This window comes from Leopardus geoffroyi, chromosome B1, assembly GCF_018350155.1.
Source record: "Leopardus geoffroyi isolate Oge1 chromosome B1, O.geoffroyi_Oge1_pat1.0, whole genome shotgun sequence".
NCBI lineage: Eukaryota > Metazoa > Chordata > Mammalia > Carnivora > Felidae > Leopardus > Leopardus geoffroyi.
Genome location: NC_059327.1, coordinates 184,836,302 through 184,855,401, shown reverse-complemented (window position 1 = coordinate 184,855,401; position 19,100 = coordinate 184,836,302). Strand labels below are relative to the sequence as shown.

At 46.8% G+C, this 19,100-nt stretch overlaps 1 protein-coding gene across 12 annotated transcripts in view; it reads right to left on the bottom strand.

Moving 5' to 3' along the window:
* Window positions 1–19,100, bottom strand: part of SEL1L3 (SEL1L family member 3) — a 104,630-nt gene that overhangs the window by 74,255 nt on the left and 11,275 nt on the right. For 8 of the 12 annotated variants that reach the window (XM_045474354.1, XM_045474352.1, XM_045474348.1 and 5 more), the window contains exons 2-6: window positions 15,889–16,459; window positions 5,159–5,285; window positions 3,388–3,509; window positions 2,915–3,033; window positions 72–130 (exon numbers count right to left, since the gene is read on the bottom strand). In XM_045474354.1, the coding sequence (XP_045330310.1) occupies window positions 72–130; window positions 2,915–3,033; window positions 3,388–3,509; window positions 5,159–5,285; window positions 15,889–16,459 (998 nt within the window). The remainder of the gene's footprint in view (window positions 1–71; window positions 131–2,914; window positions 3,034–3,387; window positions 3,510–5,158; window positions 5,286–15,888; window positions 16,460–19,100) is intronic. The other 4 variants (XM_045474353.1, XM_045474343.1, XM_045474346.1 and 1 more) reach the window with 3 other exon arrangements.

Below are 19,100 nucleotides of genomic sequence, written 5' to 3'. Positions count from 1 at the left end.
GAAGGCTAACGTATGAAGATTTTTGAGTCCTTAACCGACATTTTGAATAAAGAGAAAAATATTGCACTTACCTAATGGTCTGATTATGGTAGCTTTTCAAATCCTGTCCAAGGCTGGTGGCTACCACTATCTGTGTTGGGAGAAACACACAAGATCAGTTATGCCCCAACACCTCACGTCATAGATACAGTCCTGGGTACAAATTACTCATAAGGTGGGCTGCATTTTCTCTCTCCTGATCCACTTCTGCAGAAGAAAAATTAACACTTTACTAGCCCCGTGAATATTGTAAGATTTAAGAAATTTAATTTCTCCAAGTGACTTCACACGGTCACAATATCCATCGTGGGGTTTCCCCCAGTAGGTTTCAGATACTTCCAAGCTATCCCAAAGGTTCGTTGGGTGTATCTGTGCCCATAAGTTTGTTGCAAAGAAAGACCAGGAAATGGGTAAGATACAAGGAGTTTATGAAATTTTACTCTGGGGGGCGCCTGGGTGGCTTCGTCGGTTAAGTGTCCGACTTCAGCTCAGGTCATGATCTTGGGGTCTGTGGGTTCGAGTCCTGCATCGGGCTCTGTGCTGACGGCTTGAGGAGCCTGGAGCCTGCTTCGGGTTCTGTGTCTCCCTCTCTCTCTGCCCCTCCCTCGCTCGCACTCTGTTTCTCTCTCTCTCTCTCTCTCGATCTCTCTAAAAAATAAATAAATATTAACAAAATTGAATAAAAAAAATTTTACTCTGATTCCATGAGATCCTTAGGGGGAGAAACAAGTTGGTGCTGAGCGTTTTTCATGCACTGCTATTCCCCACTCTCTTCCCAAGCACTGAGAATTGTCACTGGCATTTCAACAGGGACCATGTTTTTGTGGAGACTGTCGCTGGCTGTCCCATATTCTTCTTGAGCCTTGGACTACTACGACGACATAAGCCCCTGGACCTAAGGGGCTCCTTCTACTCCCCCAGTGCTGGCACAGAGCGAATGTGGAGGAAACATGTGCTGGCCTGATCAGAGTCTCAAAGGTGTGGCCACAACAGTGTCTATGAAAGACAAACTAACACTGAAAGACCAACCCACTTCAGCCATATGCAACATGTCAGGTCAGAGAAGAAAAGGATTCAAACCAGTGGTTTCTCTAAACCAGCCATTGGCTTTAAGTCACTTGTCCATTTGGCCAAAGCAATGAGTATGGTAAGTCCCGCCACAGAGGTGGATTCTGTGTGGTAAAACAGGAATATCGTTTGGGGACCTACAGATATCAGGGAGACCAGATAGGATGGAAAGAAGGTAGGACAGATGGCAAAAAAATCTACCAAAACCAAAAACCTACTTTATGTTTCCTTCCATCCCATGTGGTCTTCCTAATCCTTACCCCATTACGTGCCCTGCTAAGTTAAATTTGTCTCTTTAATTAAAGGACTCCTTTGGTTTTCTCTCCTTCTGCTCAAAAACCTGCCATGACATCCTGCCGCCTTGCAAACAGAAACCCCAATTCCTTGATACTCACGATTGTCCACATTCTAGCCCTCAAGACATTCCCCCTTCTAGCAGTTTTCTATAGTCTGCAAACTTCTACTCCAAACTGGTTTATCCACTAACCAACCCCCAGTGATGTGCTAAAATCTTCCCTCCTCTCTGCTCTTAGTTTCTCCCAATCCGTAGGAACCTTCTCTACGAAACCTTCCCTGAGCATCCCAGCGTGAATCAATATGAATCATTTGGCAGTTACGCTTTCCTTATGACATCCCCTCACCTGCTCAGTGCTTCTTCCATAAATAGTCAATTAGCTCCTTGAGCAAAGTGCCTTGCATACATAAGGTGCAAAATAAGCTCCGTGATTTGTTCTGATGATTTGGTACCCATTTAAGGGACACAAAATACTGAGCTGACCTTCTCCTTAAGAGAAAGCAGCAAGCAAACTATAATGCCATCATAATCCTCATATAAATGGGAAGCATATAAATGGGACCACGGATCACAGCCCTGTCACCTAACATTGTTAAGGAAACAAATACGCGTGCGCACACACACACACACACACACACACACACACACACAAACAATCCTAGCTAACCTTCCACAGATTCTTCTTAGCAAGGCAACAAGGACTGACCTGATTTCTTTTCTCTTCAGGAAAAGGAAATGTTATAAACCTAAACACCAAGGGAAGTCTGTGTATTATCTAATACATAAGACAAAACATCTCTTCCACTTTTGTTACTGGAAAATCACAAATCAATAAGAAAAGCTGATGAGAAAAAAAAAAAGATAATGGCATCACATATATTGAGAAATGGACTAGTCTTCACTTATAACAACAGATTTGCCAGAATCCATAAAGTCTGGGCTATGAGAGTTTGAGGCAGTTATGTGAACTGTTTTATAGTACAAGATAGATAAAGACCCTCTGTCCCACCAGAATCATCGTTTATTTTGTTATTTGTCTGTTTAATGCCAAACATAAGCAACTGTGTAACTGTCAAAAACAGGGAAACCATCTCTTGGCTGAACCAACCAATAAGTTTCCTGTAAAAAAAAAAAAAAAAAAAAAAAGTCGTAGATCTGATAACACTGTATAAACATGGCCGATGCTGTTTTAACATTTATCTCCACTAAGCCTATCTCCCTCGGGGGGGTAAAAAACTGAATTGCTCAGATAATTGTGGCCATATCGCTGGCTATATTATTTACTCATTCACAATATGGTCGAAAGAAGCACTTTAAAAGTTAATTAAATGGGACGAGATTCTTATGATTTAAACTTCCATCTATAAAAGTTTGATCGAAAAAGTGTGCAGCTGTAAAGACTTTATCATGTTCCACAAATTCGCTGTGGCGGATATCCTGGCTCCCTGACTTTACGGCAACGCTTAATGTTATCAGTGATGATGCTGGTGATTCATGGGGCGTGCATGCCGCTACCTGGCCTCCGTTAAAAGAGAGATCCAGTCGAAACCACTCCTTCAAGGGCATGGTGAATTTCGTTTTTACCGCAAGGTCTTCTCCTTTGACAAGGTGCATCTGAATATGCAAGTGGCCTACAAGGAAAATCAAAGCTCGTGAAAACCACACAAAAATATTACTTCGAGGTGCGTCAAGTGGGTGCACCTTTTCATCAACTGCCTTAAGCAGCTACCCAGCTAGAACGTGTTCCTCCTTCCTTTAAACAAAAACAAAGCAAACAAAAGAACACGCAAGTGAACTCCTTTGTAAAGAAGGCCTTTGTTTCAGGCTGCCAGAAATAAAGTTTCACGTGAAGCCCATGTTTGAAAATCGTCACTTTCGCTGAACTGCCACGTTGACAACATCTTCCTTAATTGCAGACGTATCTGCCAATAGACAGGGCACGAGAAAACTGCAACATCGTTTTAAAGGTTCTGTCTCATACTTACCCTCTTCGGTAAGAAATACAGACGGCGTGCCGTACATCTCATTAGAATCAACAAAGTACAGAATCCCACAGAGACTGGCCTTGCAATAATGGAGTAAATAAAGCCACAATGAAACAGTAAACCTACAAGAGTGAGGAGAAATAAAAAATTCTGCAGATTGATATCATCCAAGAACAGGTAATTATAGTTAACAATGACCAAGTAAATTGCTTTCTTTCCAATGAAGGGATGAATTTGCCTTCATGTTCATCATGGGAGATCAGCTTGCAAAGCTTGATTTTTGAGACAAAGGAGGTAGTTATAGTAACTGCAAAAGACAGGAGTTAAGAGTCATTGTGCAAAACTGGCAGATAGCGTACCTTGTGCCCAAAACTCTGTTTCTGTGCCCTTTTGAGAATCTCACACGCCTCCCATCTGAGTTCTTGATTAGGGTTTAGAAAGCCAGACGTAAAACAAAAATCTGGATTTTAATAAGAGGTGATTTGGTAAGAAGCTATTCTAATTTCAGTGATTAAAATAAAAAAAAACACAACTGGGCTTTTTGAGCAATTTTGTTTCCTTCCAAGATAAAAGCCTTAAGGTAGAAAAATGTCATAATCTGCAAATGGCATCGCTCTATGTTAATGGGGACACACAGACACTATTTTAACGCACACATTAGGTTGCGCAGGATCACAGTTCTGGCTGACCCATATGGAACGACTAATCTAATTGTTCCATTTCTGGACCGGGGCTATTTTAGTTGAAAAAAAAGTATTGTACATCTGTGATTTGCCGAGTGGGAATAAAATAAGAGTAGTCAACTTAACTAGGACACATTTAGCCAAGATGTGTGATCCGTCCATCACTCAGCAAATATTTGCCGAGCGCTTGCTTAATGCCACGCATCGTGCTAGTGACCGGAAGTTCAAAGACGAGGAGCTGGGAACAACTGCATTTTGCAGATGAAACGGCAATCAAGGTCAAAACCAACGTACAGAGTTCTTGCCATTACCCCGGTGAGCAAGTCACAGCTGGGGGTTAAAGTGGCAGTGGCTCCGGGTTCTTTGGGGGATATATCCAAACTAGTCCTTTAGAATTTTCTGGGCTTTATAATCTGGCCTCGGAATCAGTGGTAAGATATGCAAACAGATGGTGCCACACAGCTCCCTCCTGACCCACCCAGCTGAGCAAGCTCATGAAGATAAGTTATTACAAGGAAGCTTAGCAAGAACATACGCTCAGTAAAGTGACTCAAGATCTTTCTACAGCCAGCAGCATGGGAAGAATTAAATCACTCTGCTAAATCCATCCGGTCTGAGGTGAACCAGGAACCATTTTCAGCATCTTCAATTCAGCAGAAGGAAAAAACTATATCTGGGTTTTGCTGAAATCAATGGAGGAGATCAGAAGTTGTGAGATTTCAAGCAGCTCATCCAGTCTTCCAAGACAGAAAAGGCAAAGCAAAGGCGGCAACGTGTGCCGGCTGTGGCTGGCTGCCCCCGAAAGCTTGCAAGGCTTCAGGCCCCCACACCTTGCGCCCCTGCTCATGTCATTCCTGGGACCGACACAGAGAGTCTAAGGCAAACTGAGGACTGCTAATCGCAAGAATAACTCAAGACCACTTTGGGCCACGAATTCCGTCTAAGCTGTGTGGATCTCAACATTTTTCCAAACCGTATTAGACAGGTATGTCCTCCTAAGGGATTCCGCTAGCCTGCCCTGGTCCTCAGGTTAAAACGGTCCTGCCCCACCAGCCCAGCGCCCCCCACCGTCCTCTGCCCATTCTTACACTGGATAATCTATCCGCTGGCGTCGGGTGGCCTCCAGCTCTCGGTTGTGAAACCTCGGGAACTTCTTCACAATGCCTGTGTTTTCTCCACTGGAGGCATAGAGAAAGCCCAGCAGGGTGACCACATCTGCAAACAGCAAGATGGCTGCCTTTCAATTATCTCCAGAAAGCACTGCTTCCCAAAGCACATTCTTCCTGGAACCCTCTGCCTCGCTCCAATCAGAGAGTTAAAAGAAATCGTCTGGAAATATGAGCGATGGTTTATGGAACCCTGAATGTACGTCGGGCGCCCTCTGAGCACTTTACAGAGAGCGATCTCAATTCATTCTCAGAGCAACCCTACAAAGGAGATTGCATTATTAGTCCCAAACCACAGATGAAAAGCCTGAGGCATAGAGGGAAAATGACTCGCCTAAGGTCACAGCTAACAAGTAAGTGGCAGACCCCGAGCTTGGGTTCTAGGTCCTTAACCATTTCACACGCTGCCCTTCCAATAAGGAAAGCATTCGGAGTTCACGCAACAACAGTAACGGTTATCACATGAGTAGCACTCACTATGGTCCACGCTGCTGTAAATGTATCTACAGCTCATCTGGCCAGCTAGCTACAGAGAGATTCATTGAAGCCTCATTATTATCCCCATTCTACAGATGAGGAAATGGAGGCACAGCTCCCAAAATGGTTAGCTACCGTGTATATAACACAGAATATGGAATCATAGCATCCCAGGAATAATCTCATTTAATTTCACAACAGTCTTTCAGAATCCATGCCCTTAAGAGCACACAGGCTTTTTGCTTCTGTGCAGACTTTCCAATATACTCCACACATTACCCTCTGCAAAAATGACTAACCAAACCCCTTAAAACCAGAGAGCTTTCCACTTCATTTTGCAAATGTGGGAGAATTCTGTGGCTCTAGAGAAGATAGGGATGCCCTTATCCAGTCTTAAAAGGAGAACTGAGTTATCTCATCTATATTTAATACCTACTGTTCTAAACAAGGCCAGAATGATTTTTTTTTTTCTAAATTGCCCATACCCATTCCCCTTCAAAGGAAAAAAAAAATCACGGACTTAGAGGAATAAAGATCCCTTTCCTCTTTCTTAAAACACTCTGTGGTTTAAAGGTCCATGATTCAATGGTAGAAACCTGGGTTTCTTCCATTGAAAAGGGAAGAGTTAAGTTCTGTGCCAATTACCAAATGCCTATATGGCACGGATTACAGATTACGGGAGCCTCAGCCTAGGATACTGGAGACCCCAGCTCTCATTCCTCATTGGAGAGAATGTTTTATTATAGAGAGAGGTACCTCTGGGTCATTAAAACTTAGAAATCACAGGAGCAAAGTGTTCATAGTCTCCAACCCCTGTGAGTATATCTAATAGAATTAAATAAAATAGAGCCAAGCTGTCCCCAGTGCCCATCTCCCTGCTTTGCGAGAGGCAGAGAGGCATTTGAAAGCTCAAAGGCTACCAATCCCAACAGAAACAATGCCATTTTTTTTTTCTTCACGATTTGAGCTCACTTGGAAGCCCTGGATTTGCTGGTCGATCACAGGGATGGGAAGCAGGGCACACAAATGGAAATACTGTGAAGGTGTCTTTGGAATCTGAGGGGAAAATCACCAAGACGTTGCTGTCAGCCCAACCTTGGTTTGGCTTCCACCGCGTGGAGTGGAACATAAAAGGCCAGATGGCCACGTTAGCCCCCTAGGAGGCCTTCTGCTAGTGATTGCTGTTGAGTTACCTCGTGTGCAGTAGAAACATTTATCAAAAGGAGCAGGATTTGATTCTGCCCAGCCTGCCTCCAGTAAAAGGAGGCTTCATAAAGAGGTTTCCAAAGGGAAAGGAGTTAAAAGTCAATGCTGATGAGCCTCTCCTTTATCCAGGGATCAAAGTAAAGCAGGTTGAGCAGGAGAACTTGCAGCAAAAGATGTGGATGGAAAAATCTAAGACCGAAAGATCTAAGATAATTTTACAAAAACACATACCTTTCGTACCCAATAAAAACCAAAGCGATGGTGGTTTCCCTGTAAGACCTGCAGCTTCAATGGTTCTATTTTGGGGTTCTACTGCAATTTTTTCTTCAGTATAATCCTGTCTTCCCATTTACTTAGAAGGAGTAAGAATGAAATTCTGGAGCAGGAAAGGATTTAAGAATTCGGCTAGCCCGGGATAACATGTAGGCTTGTTTTCTATTAACTGGTTGTGGCTGCTTGGAGTGCTATGCTTGATTGGTGATGGCTGTCATGGGCACTAGAATGGGGAGTAAGAGTACCAGTGTCATTCCCCATTAAAAACTTCACAGGTACAGGGGCGCCTGGGTGGCGCAGTCGGTTAAGCGTCCGACTTCAGCCAGGTCACGATCTCGCGGTCCGTGAGTTCGAGCCCCGCGTCGGGCTCTGGGCTGATGGCTCAGAGCCTGGAGCCTGTTTCCGATTCTGTGTCTCCCTCTCTCTCTGCCCCTCCCCCGTTCATGCTCTGTCTCTGTCTGTCCCAAAAATAAATAAATGTTGAAAAAAAAATTAAAAAAAAAAAAACAAAGAAAACTTCACAGGTACAAAAACTTAAGTCCAAAATTTAGGTCCAAAGAGGATAAGTGGCTTGCCCAGGTGCCTCTAGAATATAAATCCTAAGAGAGCAGGGACATTACTGCAATCGTTACCCCTTCCCTGGGTCCAGAATGGCACCCAACCCCTGAGGCTCCACAAATGCTGAGGGAGTGAACGAATGAAGAAATGAATGGACAAATGAACACAGTGCGGCCGAGTCAGGATTTAAACCTGCCTCTCTTTTGCTCAACACTTTTCACAATTTTATAATGTGCCCCGTGCTGCCCAAATCAGATCACAGTCTCTCTTCTTCCAGACCCTTCCCCCAAATCCCTTTCTTTGGCTAATCTTGAATGAAGAAGTCAGGCAGGAAAAAGGCATCACTACGACATAAACATAAAATACCAGGGACACGGTTCAGGTCTGGAACCCGCCACCTTGACTGTTTTGCTTGTTTTATTTTCTCCAACTTTAGAGCAAGAGGAGGCATTGGATTTTGTATGGCGCAAACTCCTTCACTGGGAGACAAGGAAAGTGTTAGTGTCTCGTTGAAGGTTTTACGGCTAATAAGATGCAGGCGTGACTCAAAGCTGGTCTCCCGCTACAAACCCAATGGGCTTCTTTTGAAACCACATCGTATCTCAAAGGCCTTATCAAAGAGAACTCACGCTGAGGTTCAGCTGGCTTGCCCCTGGGCGGCCTCGCTGGTGGTTAAAAGACTGAAATATGCCCATACTGGTTAGAGGATGGCTGCTACGTTGACCCTCCAGGGCCCCACCACTACCACACATCCAGGCTCTCCTTCAGGGTACAGCTTGGCTCGGCAAAAGCCTGCATCACCATCCTTCTTCAGCACTACGGCTAGCGCCTGCGGAGACTGACCAGGGCGCCACCCTCCCCCCCCCCCCACCACCCCGTCTAATCTGAGTGGGGTGGCTGGGGTTGGCCATACAGCCCACTCTCCAGTTCAACAGGGTGATCAGAGCCCTGACATGGGCATCTGCTCTGGAGAGGGTCCCATTTCCACGTAACAAAACCCTCCTGAGGACAGGCTTCAAGCACCACCACAGTGACACAGGGGAGACCTCGGGACGTTTGTGGAGAAGTTAGAGATAATCTTGAGGCAAGAAATAACCAGCTAAAAGTCTGTAAGTGGAAACGGGAGGAAAAGAAGTTAAGACTTTCCAACCTGGAGAAGGAAAGCGAGAGTACGGGTAATTCAATCGCGCTTTCCGAACACGGGACGTTAAAAGGCAGGACTGTTTGGGTGTTTCATTTTCTTTAAAAGCAAAGCCTGAGAACTAAAATTCCATTTTCTAGCAAGTATGATTTAGGTCAGAACTTCCCCCCAAAGGATACAAGGCAGTGAAGTGGGCGAGTAAGGAAGTCAGTAGAATATTCAATAGTAGGAGTGTTAAGAATAAAATAAATTCCACTCCCAGGAATTTATCCTCCAAATATGCTTGTAGGTGTGTACAAAGATACATGGACAGGGATGTTCCGTGAACCCTTGTTGTTGAGAGTAAAATAGTAAAATACGTGACCAATATGCGTGACCATCAGCAGGGGACAGGCTGAGTAAATTATGAGCCGTCAGGCAACAGGATTTGCTAAGCAGCTATTGAAAAGAATGAGGCCATGTAACATGCAGTAACATAGAAAAATCTCTGCTGTATTGTTAATGAGTGTAGGACAGAGTTTACAGTATCTTCCCATGTGTGCACGAAGACAAGGGCCGTCAACTTAATGCTTATATGAGCAGAGACCATTTCTGGAAAGAGACACAGAAACCAGTATTAGTGAGTTTGCCTCCAGGAAAAGAACTTGAACACAGAGTGGGCGGGAACTCGCTCTTGCTCCACTCCCTTTTACACTCTATGAATTTTTTACCAGGTACATGTATTCCTTTTTAGGCTAAAACAGCAGAGAACAAAGTCTGAGCATTTCCACGCAGGCAGGGAGAAAGGGACAGCCACATTCGGAGGCCTCCCCGCCCTGGGCCTCTGCGGCTATTCAATCTGCTTCAAAGAGACAAAGTCCAGTGGGTGAGGAAAACAGGATGATTCACATCAGTAAAAATTCAACTTAAAAAAAGAGTATTCCTTCTAATTTAGAACCTGGGTTAGGGCTGTATTAGCATATTTCAGAGAGGCGGCATAGCAAAGTCGAAGGAATCAGGAAGCTTGGACTCCCGTTAAACAAACTGAGCCTTGGTTTTCTCCTCTGAAAAGAAAGGATGAGAATAAGACTCCTTCCCATGGGACTATTATGAGGATTAAATGAGACAATGTGCACAGAAAAAGTATTCTGAAAATCATAAAGGGCAAGGCAGATACCAGGCACTAATTAGTGTTATTACTGAGAAATTCAGACTACCGGTGATTAACTGTGGGGGGGGGGGAAAGAACTGAGTCTCTCTTTTTTTAATAAAAGTGCCAAACACATGGTTCTCATAGTTATAAACATCATCATCATGTCATTGACTTCTAACTGGTATTTTCACAGAGCCAGGTAAAGCCTGGCTCCAATATCTGACTTAGTCCTTCCATTACTTTGTTGTAATGGAATTTTGTTGTAAGAAATCACACTTCTAATCCACCGGATCTGAAGATGAGACCGGATGTTTAGCAAAAGGAAAAGAGAATGGAAAAGAAGGAAACTGCCACGTTCCCCAGTTTCTGTCCTAAAAGGGAAGAACAGAAAAATGTTCATATAGACAGACAGTAGGGCAGAATGCTTAATACACGTTCGCATGGCATTTAAGAACCTTCCAGGTGGGGGCCCAACCTGCTATTCTAGTGTAATTTCCTGAACTGCCCAACTCATACGTGAGCCTCCTCTACCTGGGTGAACAAATACAGAGCAAGGAGCTGCTACTCCACATCGCCACCCTGTGGCAGACACTGGTCATCCGTCCACATGGCGCTCATTCTCAGACTCAGGCCCAGACTCAGCCTCAGAATCCTTCTCAACACCGCGTCTAGGTGGCCACCCCCACCCACTCAGAGGTGGCGGGCAGGACGAAACCTCACACATCAAGAGATGCAGACTCGTCGCCATTCTGCCACCCGGCTGCATTTTCTCCTCTGTGTGTTGTCATTCATGCTTTCCCTTCTGCCTGGATGCTGTTCCCCCTACTCGTTTTCTGACTATGAAAACTCTAGTCACCCTTCAATTCTCTGTTCAAGTGTCGCCTCCTCTGTGAAGAAGCCGAGCAAAGTTCTGCACACACAGAGACCGCTCAATAGCCTTTTCCAATGAATGAATGACTTAAAGTCAAGAAATGGTCTCATGACCTCTCTCCGTAGTGGAGACTAATAGGTATGTGTGGGGTTGGGGAACCAGACGACCTGGGTTCCAATCTCTGCTCCATCATCAAGCGCGGTGCGACCTGAGACAGGTCACACTAACTCTCTGAGTCAGTTTCCTCCTCTGCAAACCTGACAGGAGGGTGGTGGGCAGATTAAATGAGATACATAAAGCACTTAGCACAATGCCTAACACACAGTGAGTACTCAGTAACAGAAAGCGGCTGTTACTACGGGGTGGCTGTTTTCCCCTCTCACGTAAGCACCTAAAGACAGAGGGGACCATGTCTGCATCTTTGAGCCACCTGACTTAGTAAAGAAATTGATACATAGCAGGTGCTCAATCACCCTTTGCTTAGTTGACCTGAACATGATACACCTTGTGTAGGGAAAGAAGTACCAACACGAGGTTAGGGAAGGCCAGAGGGGGGAGAATTTAATTTCTGATGTTGGGGGTGACAAAAAGCAAAGAGAAGAAAAATAATCTTCAGGGCAGGGGCGGGGGCGGGGGGGGGGAGGGAAAATTTGACCTGGCTACCGGAAATAATGGATATGGTGTGGCAGTGGGGAGGAGATATTGGGGGGCAGTGGGGAAGGCTATCCCCCCCCCCCGTAAAAGACACCGATGTAGTCAAAGCAGGAGGTGAGGAATCGCAGACTCAAACCACGAGGGCAGAGCAAAGGTGAGCTCATGTGTGCTTGTCGAGGAGAATCACTGACCAAGAGTCTGCATCCTTAACCAGCACCGCCCTGATGGGCTCTATCCGATCAGCTGTGGTGTGTGTGCGCAAGCCTAGGGACGGCACACAGCCGTCCGCGACCCCTGCATGCTCCCTAATGTGACAACACAGCTGTGTGAGGATGTCACAGTGTGACGGTCACACACAGCCCTGCGAGAAAAAGGTCCTTGCCCCGTGGCTAAGAGCATTCATCACTCAATTCACAAAGAGTCACCGCATGCCTGGCCTGTGCTAGGGGCTGCGGCGGGCACCGCATAAAACAAGCCAGGACCTTGGCGTTACGGAGCTTGCCTACCAGACAGAGACATTCAACAGGCAAAAAAGCAATGACGCATATTTAATTACAATGTCTGGTGACGATAAGGCGGAGAAGGAAAATAAAGATAGATGACGATGGAGGGGGGAGGGGGAGGGGCGGGGCTGCCATCATAGATAAAGTGGTCAGGGGAGTCTTCTCTCCTGAGATGACATTAGCACGGAGGCCTGACGCAAGGGAGCAAGCCATGTAGGGCAAAGGGGCAGGGACATAAGTGTCCCAAAGGGACAATGAACTCAGGAAGCTCAAGGAGGAACAAGCAGGTCCGTGGGGCCGGAGCAAGTGGACGGGGCGGGGGAGCATGGCAGGAGAGGCAGTGGGAAGGGGACAGGAACAGGAAGAGGACGGGGACACCTTGCACGGGCCATGGTAAGGGTCTTGGGCAGCTCTTCCTCACTGTAATGGGAGGGACCGCCTGCGGGGGGGGTGGGGGGCGGTGTGACCCCCTTGCACCGGTTGCCATGTGAGGAATGAGGGCAAAGCCAGGCTGTGACACAGTCCAGTAGGACAGCAATACTCACGGCGAGCAGTGATTGAATATGCAACGTAGTCTGAAGACGGGGGCCACGGGACCAGCGGTCCTCTCACCTCTCGAGGCAGGACAGGCATGAAGAGAAGTCCAGGTGGGCCTAGAGTTGCTGCCTGTGCCTCGGATTTTTCTCAATGGTCATGCATGAGTCAGACACAGGTTTAACGGGTGAGGGGCGACTGCTACCGCCTGGTCCCCTCCCCCCAGGAAACGGACAAGAGTAAGTGGAGCCTCAGGTGTGGCGTGCCTGGCCACCTATGGCCCACATGCCCAGAATGCAGCCGGAGCAGGTGCACCAGGAGGGCACGTGGCCAAGCCTTGGCACACACGTGTCCTGAAAGGCTGCTGACTTTTGATCTGGGCTAGATTTTCTCAGCAAGGCGGGACAAAAGTCTACCCACGTGTCCACCAACAATCGGACCACCGGCCGGGCTTGCCACGGTCCTGGCAAAGGAGATAAGCTTCCGGGGAGTGGTAGGGGGGGTGCGGGGGGGGGGGGCGGGTGCATACAACCCTCACCTCGGGAGCCGAACCTAAGCTTTAGGTGGAGAGGCACTCAGCCACACTCACGGAACAGCCGTGCATGGGGACCTTGGCTTGCTCTCTCTTTGTAAAGGAAAAAGCAAATGAAAGCGAGTCAGGGGGCACTTCAGTTCAGACACGGAGCCCTCGTAGGACACCAGGCACTCGACACAGAAAACGTTCCCCCACACGCCACACCAGGGCTGGCTGCAGACTGCAAGGGGACCAGACATGAAAGGCACCCCCGCGGCTCCCTAATGCCATCTTGTTGTTCTGACTTGACTCTTGTTCATCAAGAGCCGAATAGAGAAGCCCCTGCTAAGAACAAGCCAGAGGCCTGGCCCCCTTCCATCGCACAGCCGCATCAAGAACAAAGGTCGTGGACACTTTCCGTAGGGCGGCCGCAGACACTCTTTTGATTCCTCTGTTAAAGAGAGGGAGAGGAAATGTTCCCCTTTCTGGTGAAGGAATCACAGCCACGCACACAGACCTGGTCTGAGAGGGCACAGAGCCCCCTCCCCCCATTTGTGGTGACTTTAATTATTAGAAAAGGTTTTCCTCTGCGTTACGCTTTTATTAGATTTGCTCTCACCCCAAAAGTAATGCTCGGAATAAGGTGGGGAGAAAAATCCCACTGCGCTGTTCCAAAGCTCCGTGAACACAGGAAGGAACAACAAAAGAAAAGAAAAGCCAGTTCACCTGTTAAGGGTATGTTCGGGCGCCCTAAGACCTCAGCCAGTCCATAAATGACTTCATTTAAAAACTTCCAGCTTGCAATTTAGTCATTGTTCAATGAGAAATATGTGATTTGCCAAACATGAAATGGAATCATTACACCCTGACAAAATCGGAGGCAAATCAAAACCGGCTGTACGCGCCTCGTGCTTCCTTCTCCTTAATAAATTAGGTCTCCCCGTGGAGGGCATTCCAGAAAGATGCTAGCATGGGGTTCTGCCTGGAAGAAGGATGCACACTGATCATCGAAATGCAGGCAGCTCGACTAGTTAATTACCCGCCCCGCCCTACCCCCCACTCACACACACACAGAAAAGGAATCTGCCTTCTTCTTCTGCATATCTGTATTTAAAAGCACCACACAAACAGGGAATAAGCCAGACACAGAACGAGGCTATTCAGACAAAACGCAGGATAAGATCGCATAGAACTAGACACACGCAGAAGCGCACGTAAAAACTGGTGGATTCTGAACAAGGTCTGCAGTCTAGTTCAACAGTATTAGATCCACATCAGTTTCGTGGTTTTGATACTGCACTACAGTTGGGAGAGACGTCACCATCAGGGGGAAGCGGGATACATGGGACTCTACCATTTTGCAACTTCTTGCAAATCTAAAATCATTTCGAAAGAAAGAGATTATTTTTAATGGCAAATGTGTTCGTTCTATGGCAAGTGGCCTTCGACCAACTATAATATATGGTAGTACCGGCCCTGGAAGCTGTCATTATATGCAGGGCTGTTTGGGGGTGGCCCCAGGAGACATTCGTGGCCATCATCTTCTCAGTGTTCTTAAGTCATCTAGGAGTGATGACGCCTAGATGTGATTTGCCATCCAGGCACCTCCCGAGGAAGGGTCTGCTCTCACAGGCCCATGGGTTTGCTTCGCCCACCAAGCCTGCCAGGGGGTTGAGCCGCAGTTACTCTAGGTCAGAGTCCTACCAGCTCTGCCCCTGCTCTAGAGGCCCCCTAAGCTTTAAGATACATCGGAGTCACTGGAGTGTGTTTAAAATGCTGATTTCAGGGCCCCACACCCTACAGATCCTGACGGAGTAGGATATGGATGGGGCCTGGAAATCTGCATTTACCAGAGCCCTGGGTGACTCCGTTGCAGCTGGTCCTAGGGCCACATTTCAGGAAATATGGCCGGGTTCCAGGTGGGTGCTGGGAGCATGCCCAGGTTGACTCCCCATCGCAGGATGGGCAGAAGGGCCGGTAGGCTCTCGGCATCCACATAGCAAGGTGTGCCTCTTACCAATGGAGAGAACTTCTAAGAGTGCACAGCCAGAGATCTCCAACCCCGGTGCTTAACGGAGGGCACGGGAACCTCCTGCACTGGTCCTTCGGTGGCTATAACCATGGGACATTTAGGATAAGATGTAGAGTTTGGACCCTATCATCGTGGTGGCTAATTTTATCAAGTGCTGGTTATGTGTTAAGCACATCACATCTCATTTAATTTCCACAGCACTGCTCTGAGGGAATTGCTACTTATTGTCCCCATTTTACAGATAAGAAAACTGAGGCTCCCAGAATGCCAAGGTTCACAGGCAGAAAGTGGCAGAGCAAGGAGTTGAACCCAGGTATGCTGGGCTGAAAACTCCCACGTGATTTCCTGCCTGACACAAAGGCTGCTCTGGTTCTCATCTCCTCCCGGAAAAAAAACACTCCACCTAAAAATAACTGATAGTCAAAGGGTTCATGAAGGGAGAGAGGGAGGAAGACTTCCCCAGTGCCTGTTTCAGTGGCAGTAACGCTCCTTTCCCAGTTCAGACCCAAGCCTCTGAAGGTCCCTCCACGACCTCTGTGACCCTCCAGTGCAATCTCTTCTCTCCTACTCTTCCCCTCTTTTCACCTTTTTACTTCCTCCCTCTTTTTCCCTAAAGTCCTAAACTACAGGCTCGGTGTGCCCGCCATTTTCCTCACCTCCCCCCACTGCTGGTATAAGAACCTTCTCCACCATCGTCTCGTGATACAGGCTATCTGAAGAAATACGCATGAGGTTCCTTGCAAGGCAAATGACCTACCGCTTTCAAGAGGACACTGGGGAATCTTGTTTGCCCGAAGGTTCCAAATATAATCCATGTTCCACTCCAGGCACACTTGATGGTCTTTGAAAGGGCGTTCGAAAGGCGGGACCGTCTTCAGCAGAGTATAATTCTTAGCTACGGCATGTAGCAAATTGTCCTCCCATTTAACATTCAAGTCTCCACCACTGTATCTGTGAGTAATCCAGGCGCGTAGTATCACCGCGGATACTGAAATGGAGTGTCTGATGAAATAATCATCTCTGTAAACCATGATGCTCGGAAATCTCACGTGCACTATTTGTGTCCTGCTGGTGTGAAGATGCTTTTCATTTTTCCACCTCTTTTTGTACACAGGGATGCTACTTCTGAACTCGGACGAGACAACGGCTTCCAGATTGACAACACACGGCTGAGAGCATAAATACTCAACCGAGACTTCAGAAACATTGCGGACGTTCCCTTCAACGACGGTGAAATAAATAAAGTCTTTGTAAGCCATGCTCTGTTCCGCTTTGGGTGTTACCGACGTCGTCAGGGACGTCTGCCTGCCCAAAGACGGCACAACATTCTGAAAAGGAAAAAAAAAGAGGAAGAAGAAGAAAGAAATACAGGGAGTTAAAAAATCATCATATTAACAGATATGTGAATCATTTTCCTGGGATACAAAAATACCCGTCTACATAAAGCAGAGAACGTGGGACACAAAAGATGGCAAAACCACTACTGAACAATTAGAGAAAAACGCACACACACACACACACGCGCGCGCACACAAATGAAGATTAGGCCACATTCAACTCTCTCCCCAGACTCAGTAGCATCTGCTGATCAAAATGGGGCTTTCAAAGCTCCGCGGCAATCACTCCAGAGTTGGTTTCCAAATGGAGGAGCTAGTTCGCAACAAATCCAGGAGCTGCGAACCTGCCTTGGTGTGAAAAAAAGGGACGAGCCAGCTTCAGACATTTCCAAACTATTGTCCTGACTTCAAATGGTGATCAGACACAGCCAAATCAAAGGGCGGGAGAAGAGTTCAAAGTGCACCCGAGAGGGAGCATGATGGGGATGCCAACCTGGCCTCTTTTTCTCCCGTGAAGTTCTGAGCCAGGACAAGCACGCATGACGGATTGACCAGCAGGAGGTTCCGGCTGCTCCAAATCACACACAGCCAGCCTTGGACCACAGACTGTGTTGCCTGAATCTTTCACCACGGATGGTGCTCCAGGTGCCAAGAAGGATTTTAGCCGCGTGTGTATTTACCTAGTTCTTTAAACGACGAAGACCTCTTAAAATGGACCTTCCTTCCAGAAGAAATCTTGGAAGTTGGTCATGAGATCAAGGCAATGTTTCGGGCATAAGGCGCTGATGTATGGGTGCTAAGAGCTCTTCCAAATATAACTTTTGTGATTCAGGCATCCAAAACACAATAGCAAAAAGGTTACTTTGGACCGCCTCACACCCATTCGTATGGCCGTTATCCAAAAACAAACACAAAACAAAACTAACAAGCACTGGAGAGGACGTTTGGAAACTGGAATCCTTGTACATGGCTGGTGGGAACGTAAAATGCCGCAGCCGCTGAGGAAGACAGTGTAGCAGTTCCTCAAAAAAACAAAACCTAGAATGACCACGTGACCCAGCAATTCCGCTTCTGGCTACACACCTCCAACAGTTGAAAACAGGGACTCGAGGGGCGCCTGGGTGGCTCAGTCGGTTGAGCGTCCGACTTCAGCCCAGGTCATGATCTCACACTCCGTGGGTTCGAGCCCCGCGCCGGGCTCTGTGCTGACAGCTCAGAGCCTGGAGCCCGCTTCAGATTCTGTGTCTCCCCCCCTCTCTCTGCCCCTCCCCTGCTCATGCTGGGTCTCTCTCGGTCTCAAAAATAAATAAAAACATTAAAAAATTTAAAAAAAAAAAAAGGAAAAGAAAACAGGAACTCGAAGAGATACACTCACAGACACACACCCATGTTCACAGCAGCATTATTCACAACAGCCAAGAGGGAGAATTGACCTCGATGAATAAATGGATAAACAAAATGTGATCTACACACCCAACGGAATATGATCCCGCTTGAAAAAGGAAGTCTGACGCATGCCACAATATGGATGAACGTTGAGGACGTTATGCGAAGTGAAATAAGCCAGTCACAAGGAATAAATACCGCATGATTCTACTTAGAGGAGATACCTGCAGCGGTCAGATTCATAGAGACGGAAAGGAGGGTGATGGTTGCCAGGGGTTGCGGGGAGAAGATCACGGGGAGTGAGTGTCTAAAGGGCACAGAGTTACAGTTTTACAAGATGAAAAGAGTCCCAGAGATGGATTTGGTGATGGTTGCACAATAGTGTGAATGTACTTAATGTTCCTGAACTATACACTTGAAAGTGGTTACGATGGTAAATTTTGTGCTGTGAATATTTTTACAAGTGTAAAGAGGAAGGTCACTGTGGTCTTTTCCAAAGAAGGAAGAAATAAAGACTCTTTTTTCAATTCTGGCTGAAGGGTGTCAGAGACGCAGAGGGGGCTAAGACATAAATGTGGGTATCAGGAAATCGTGTTTACAAATAGTGACACAAGGCAGAACGTGTCAGTGCTCTAGTCGGACTATAAGCAAGTCCTAAAGGAATACAATCCCAGGGGAGGGTCATTCTTCCTGGGGGTTCTAGAACAGCCTTTACGGAAACAATGGTATTTCAGTTGGGCTTTGAGGGATGAAGAGAAGTTCTTTAGGAAGAAAGGCAAAGGGAAAAACGCTGCAAGTGGTGTGAACAGCATCAGCAGGGGCAAGAAGGCAGGGAAACACCGACGTACGCGGGGACCAGATACAGGGCAGATTGCTTTGACCAGAGAACAGGAGGGGAACGACACAGAAGGACATAGGGATGTGAGGTTGAAAAACGAAAGGCAGGGTTCTGGCTCTCAAGGAAGGACACTGAATCCCAGTCCAAGGAATGTGGAGTCTCATTCTACTAACGGTGAAGAATCAACGAAAATTTCTGTAAAAGGGAACTGCGTTTCTATTTTAAAAGCACTGACAGTCAATTAGAAACAAAGCTAACAATCAAGAAAAATGAGCGAAATGACATAGTTCATCAATTAGTGAATTCCCACGGATAGTAAAGGAAAGGCACATGGAAATGACACTGAAGATACCAGTTTGAACGGACTAGGTTCACAGAGATCAAAAAAAGTCCGATAACACACTGTAC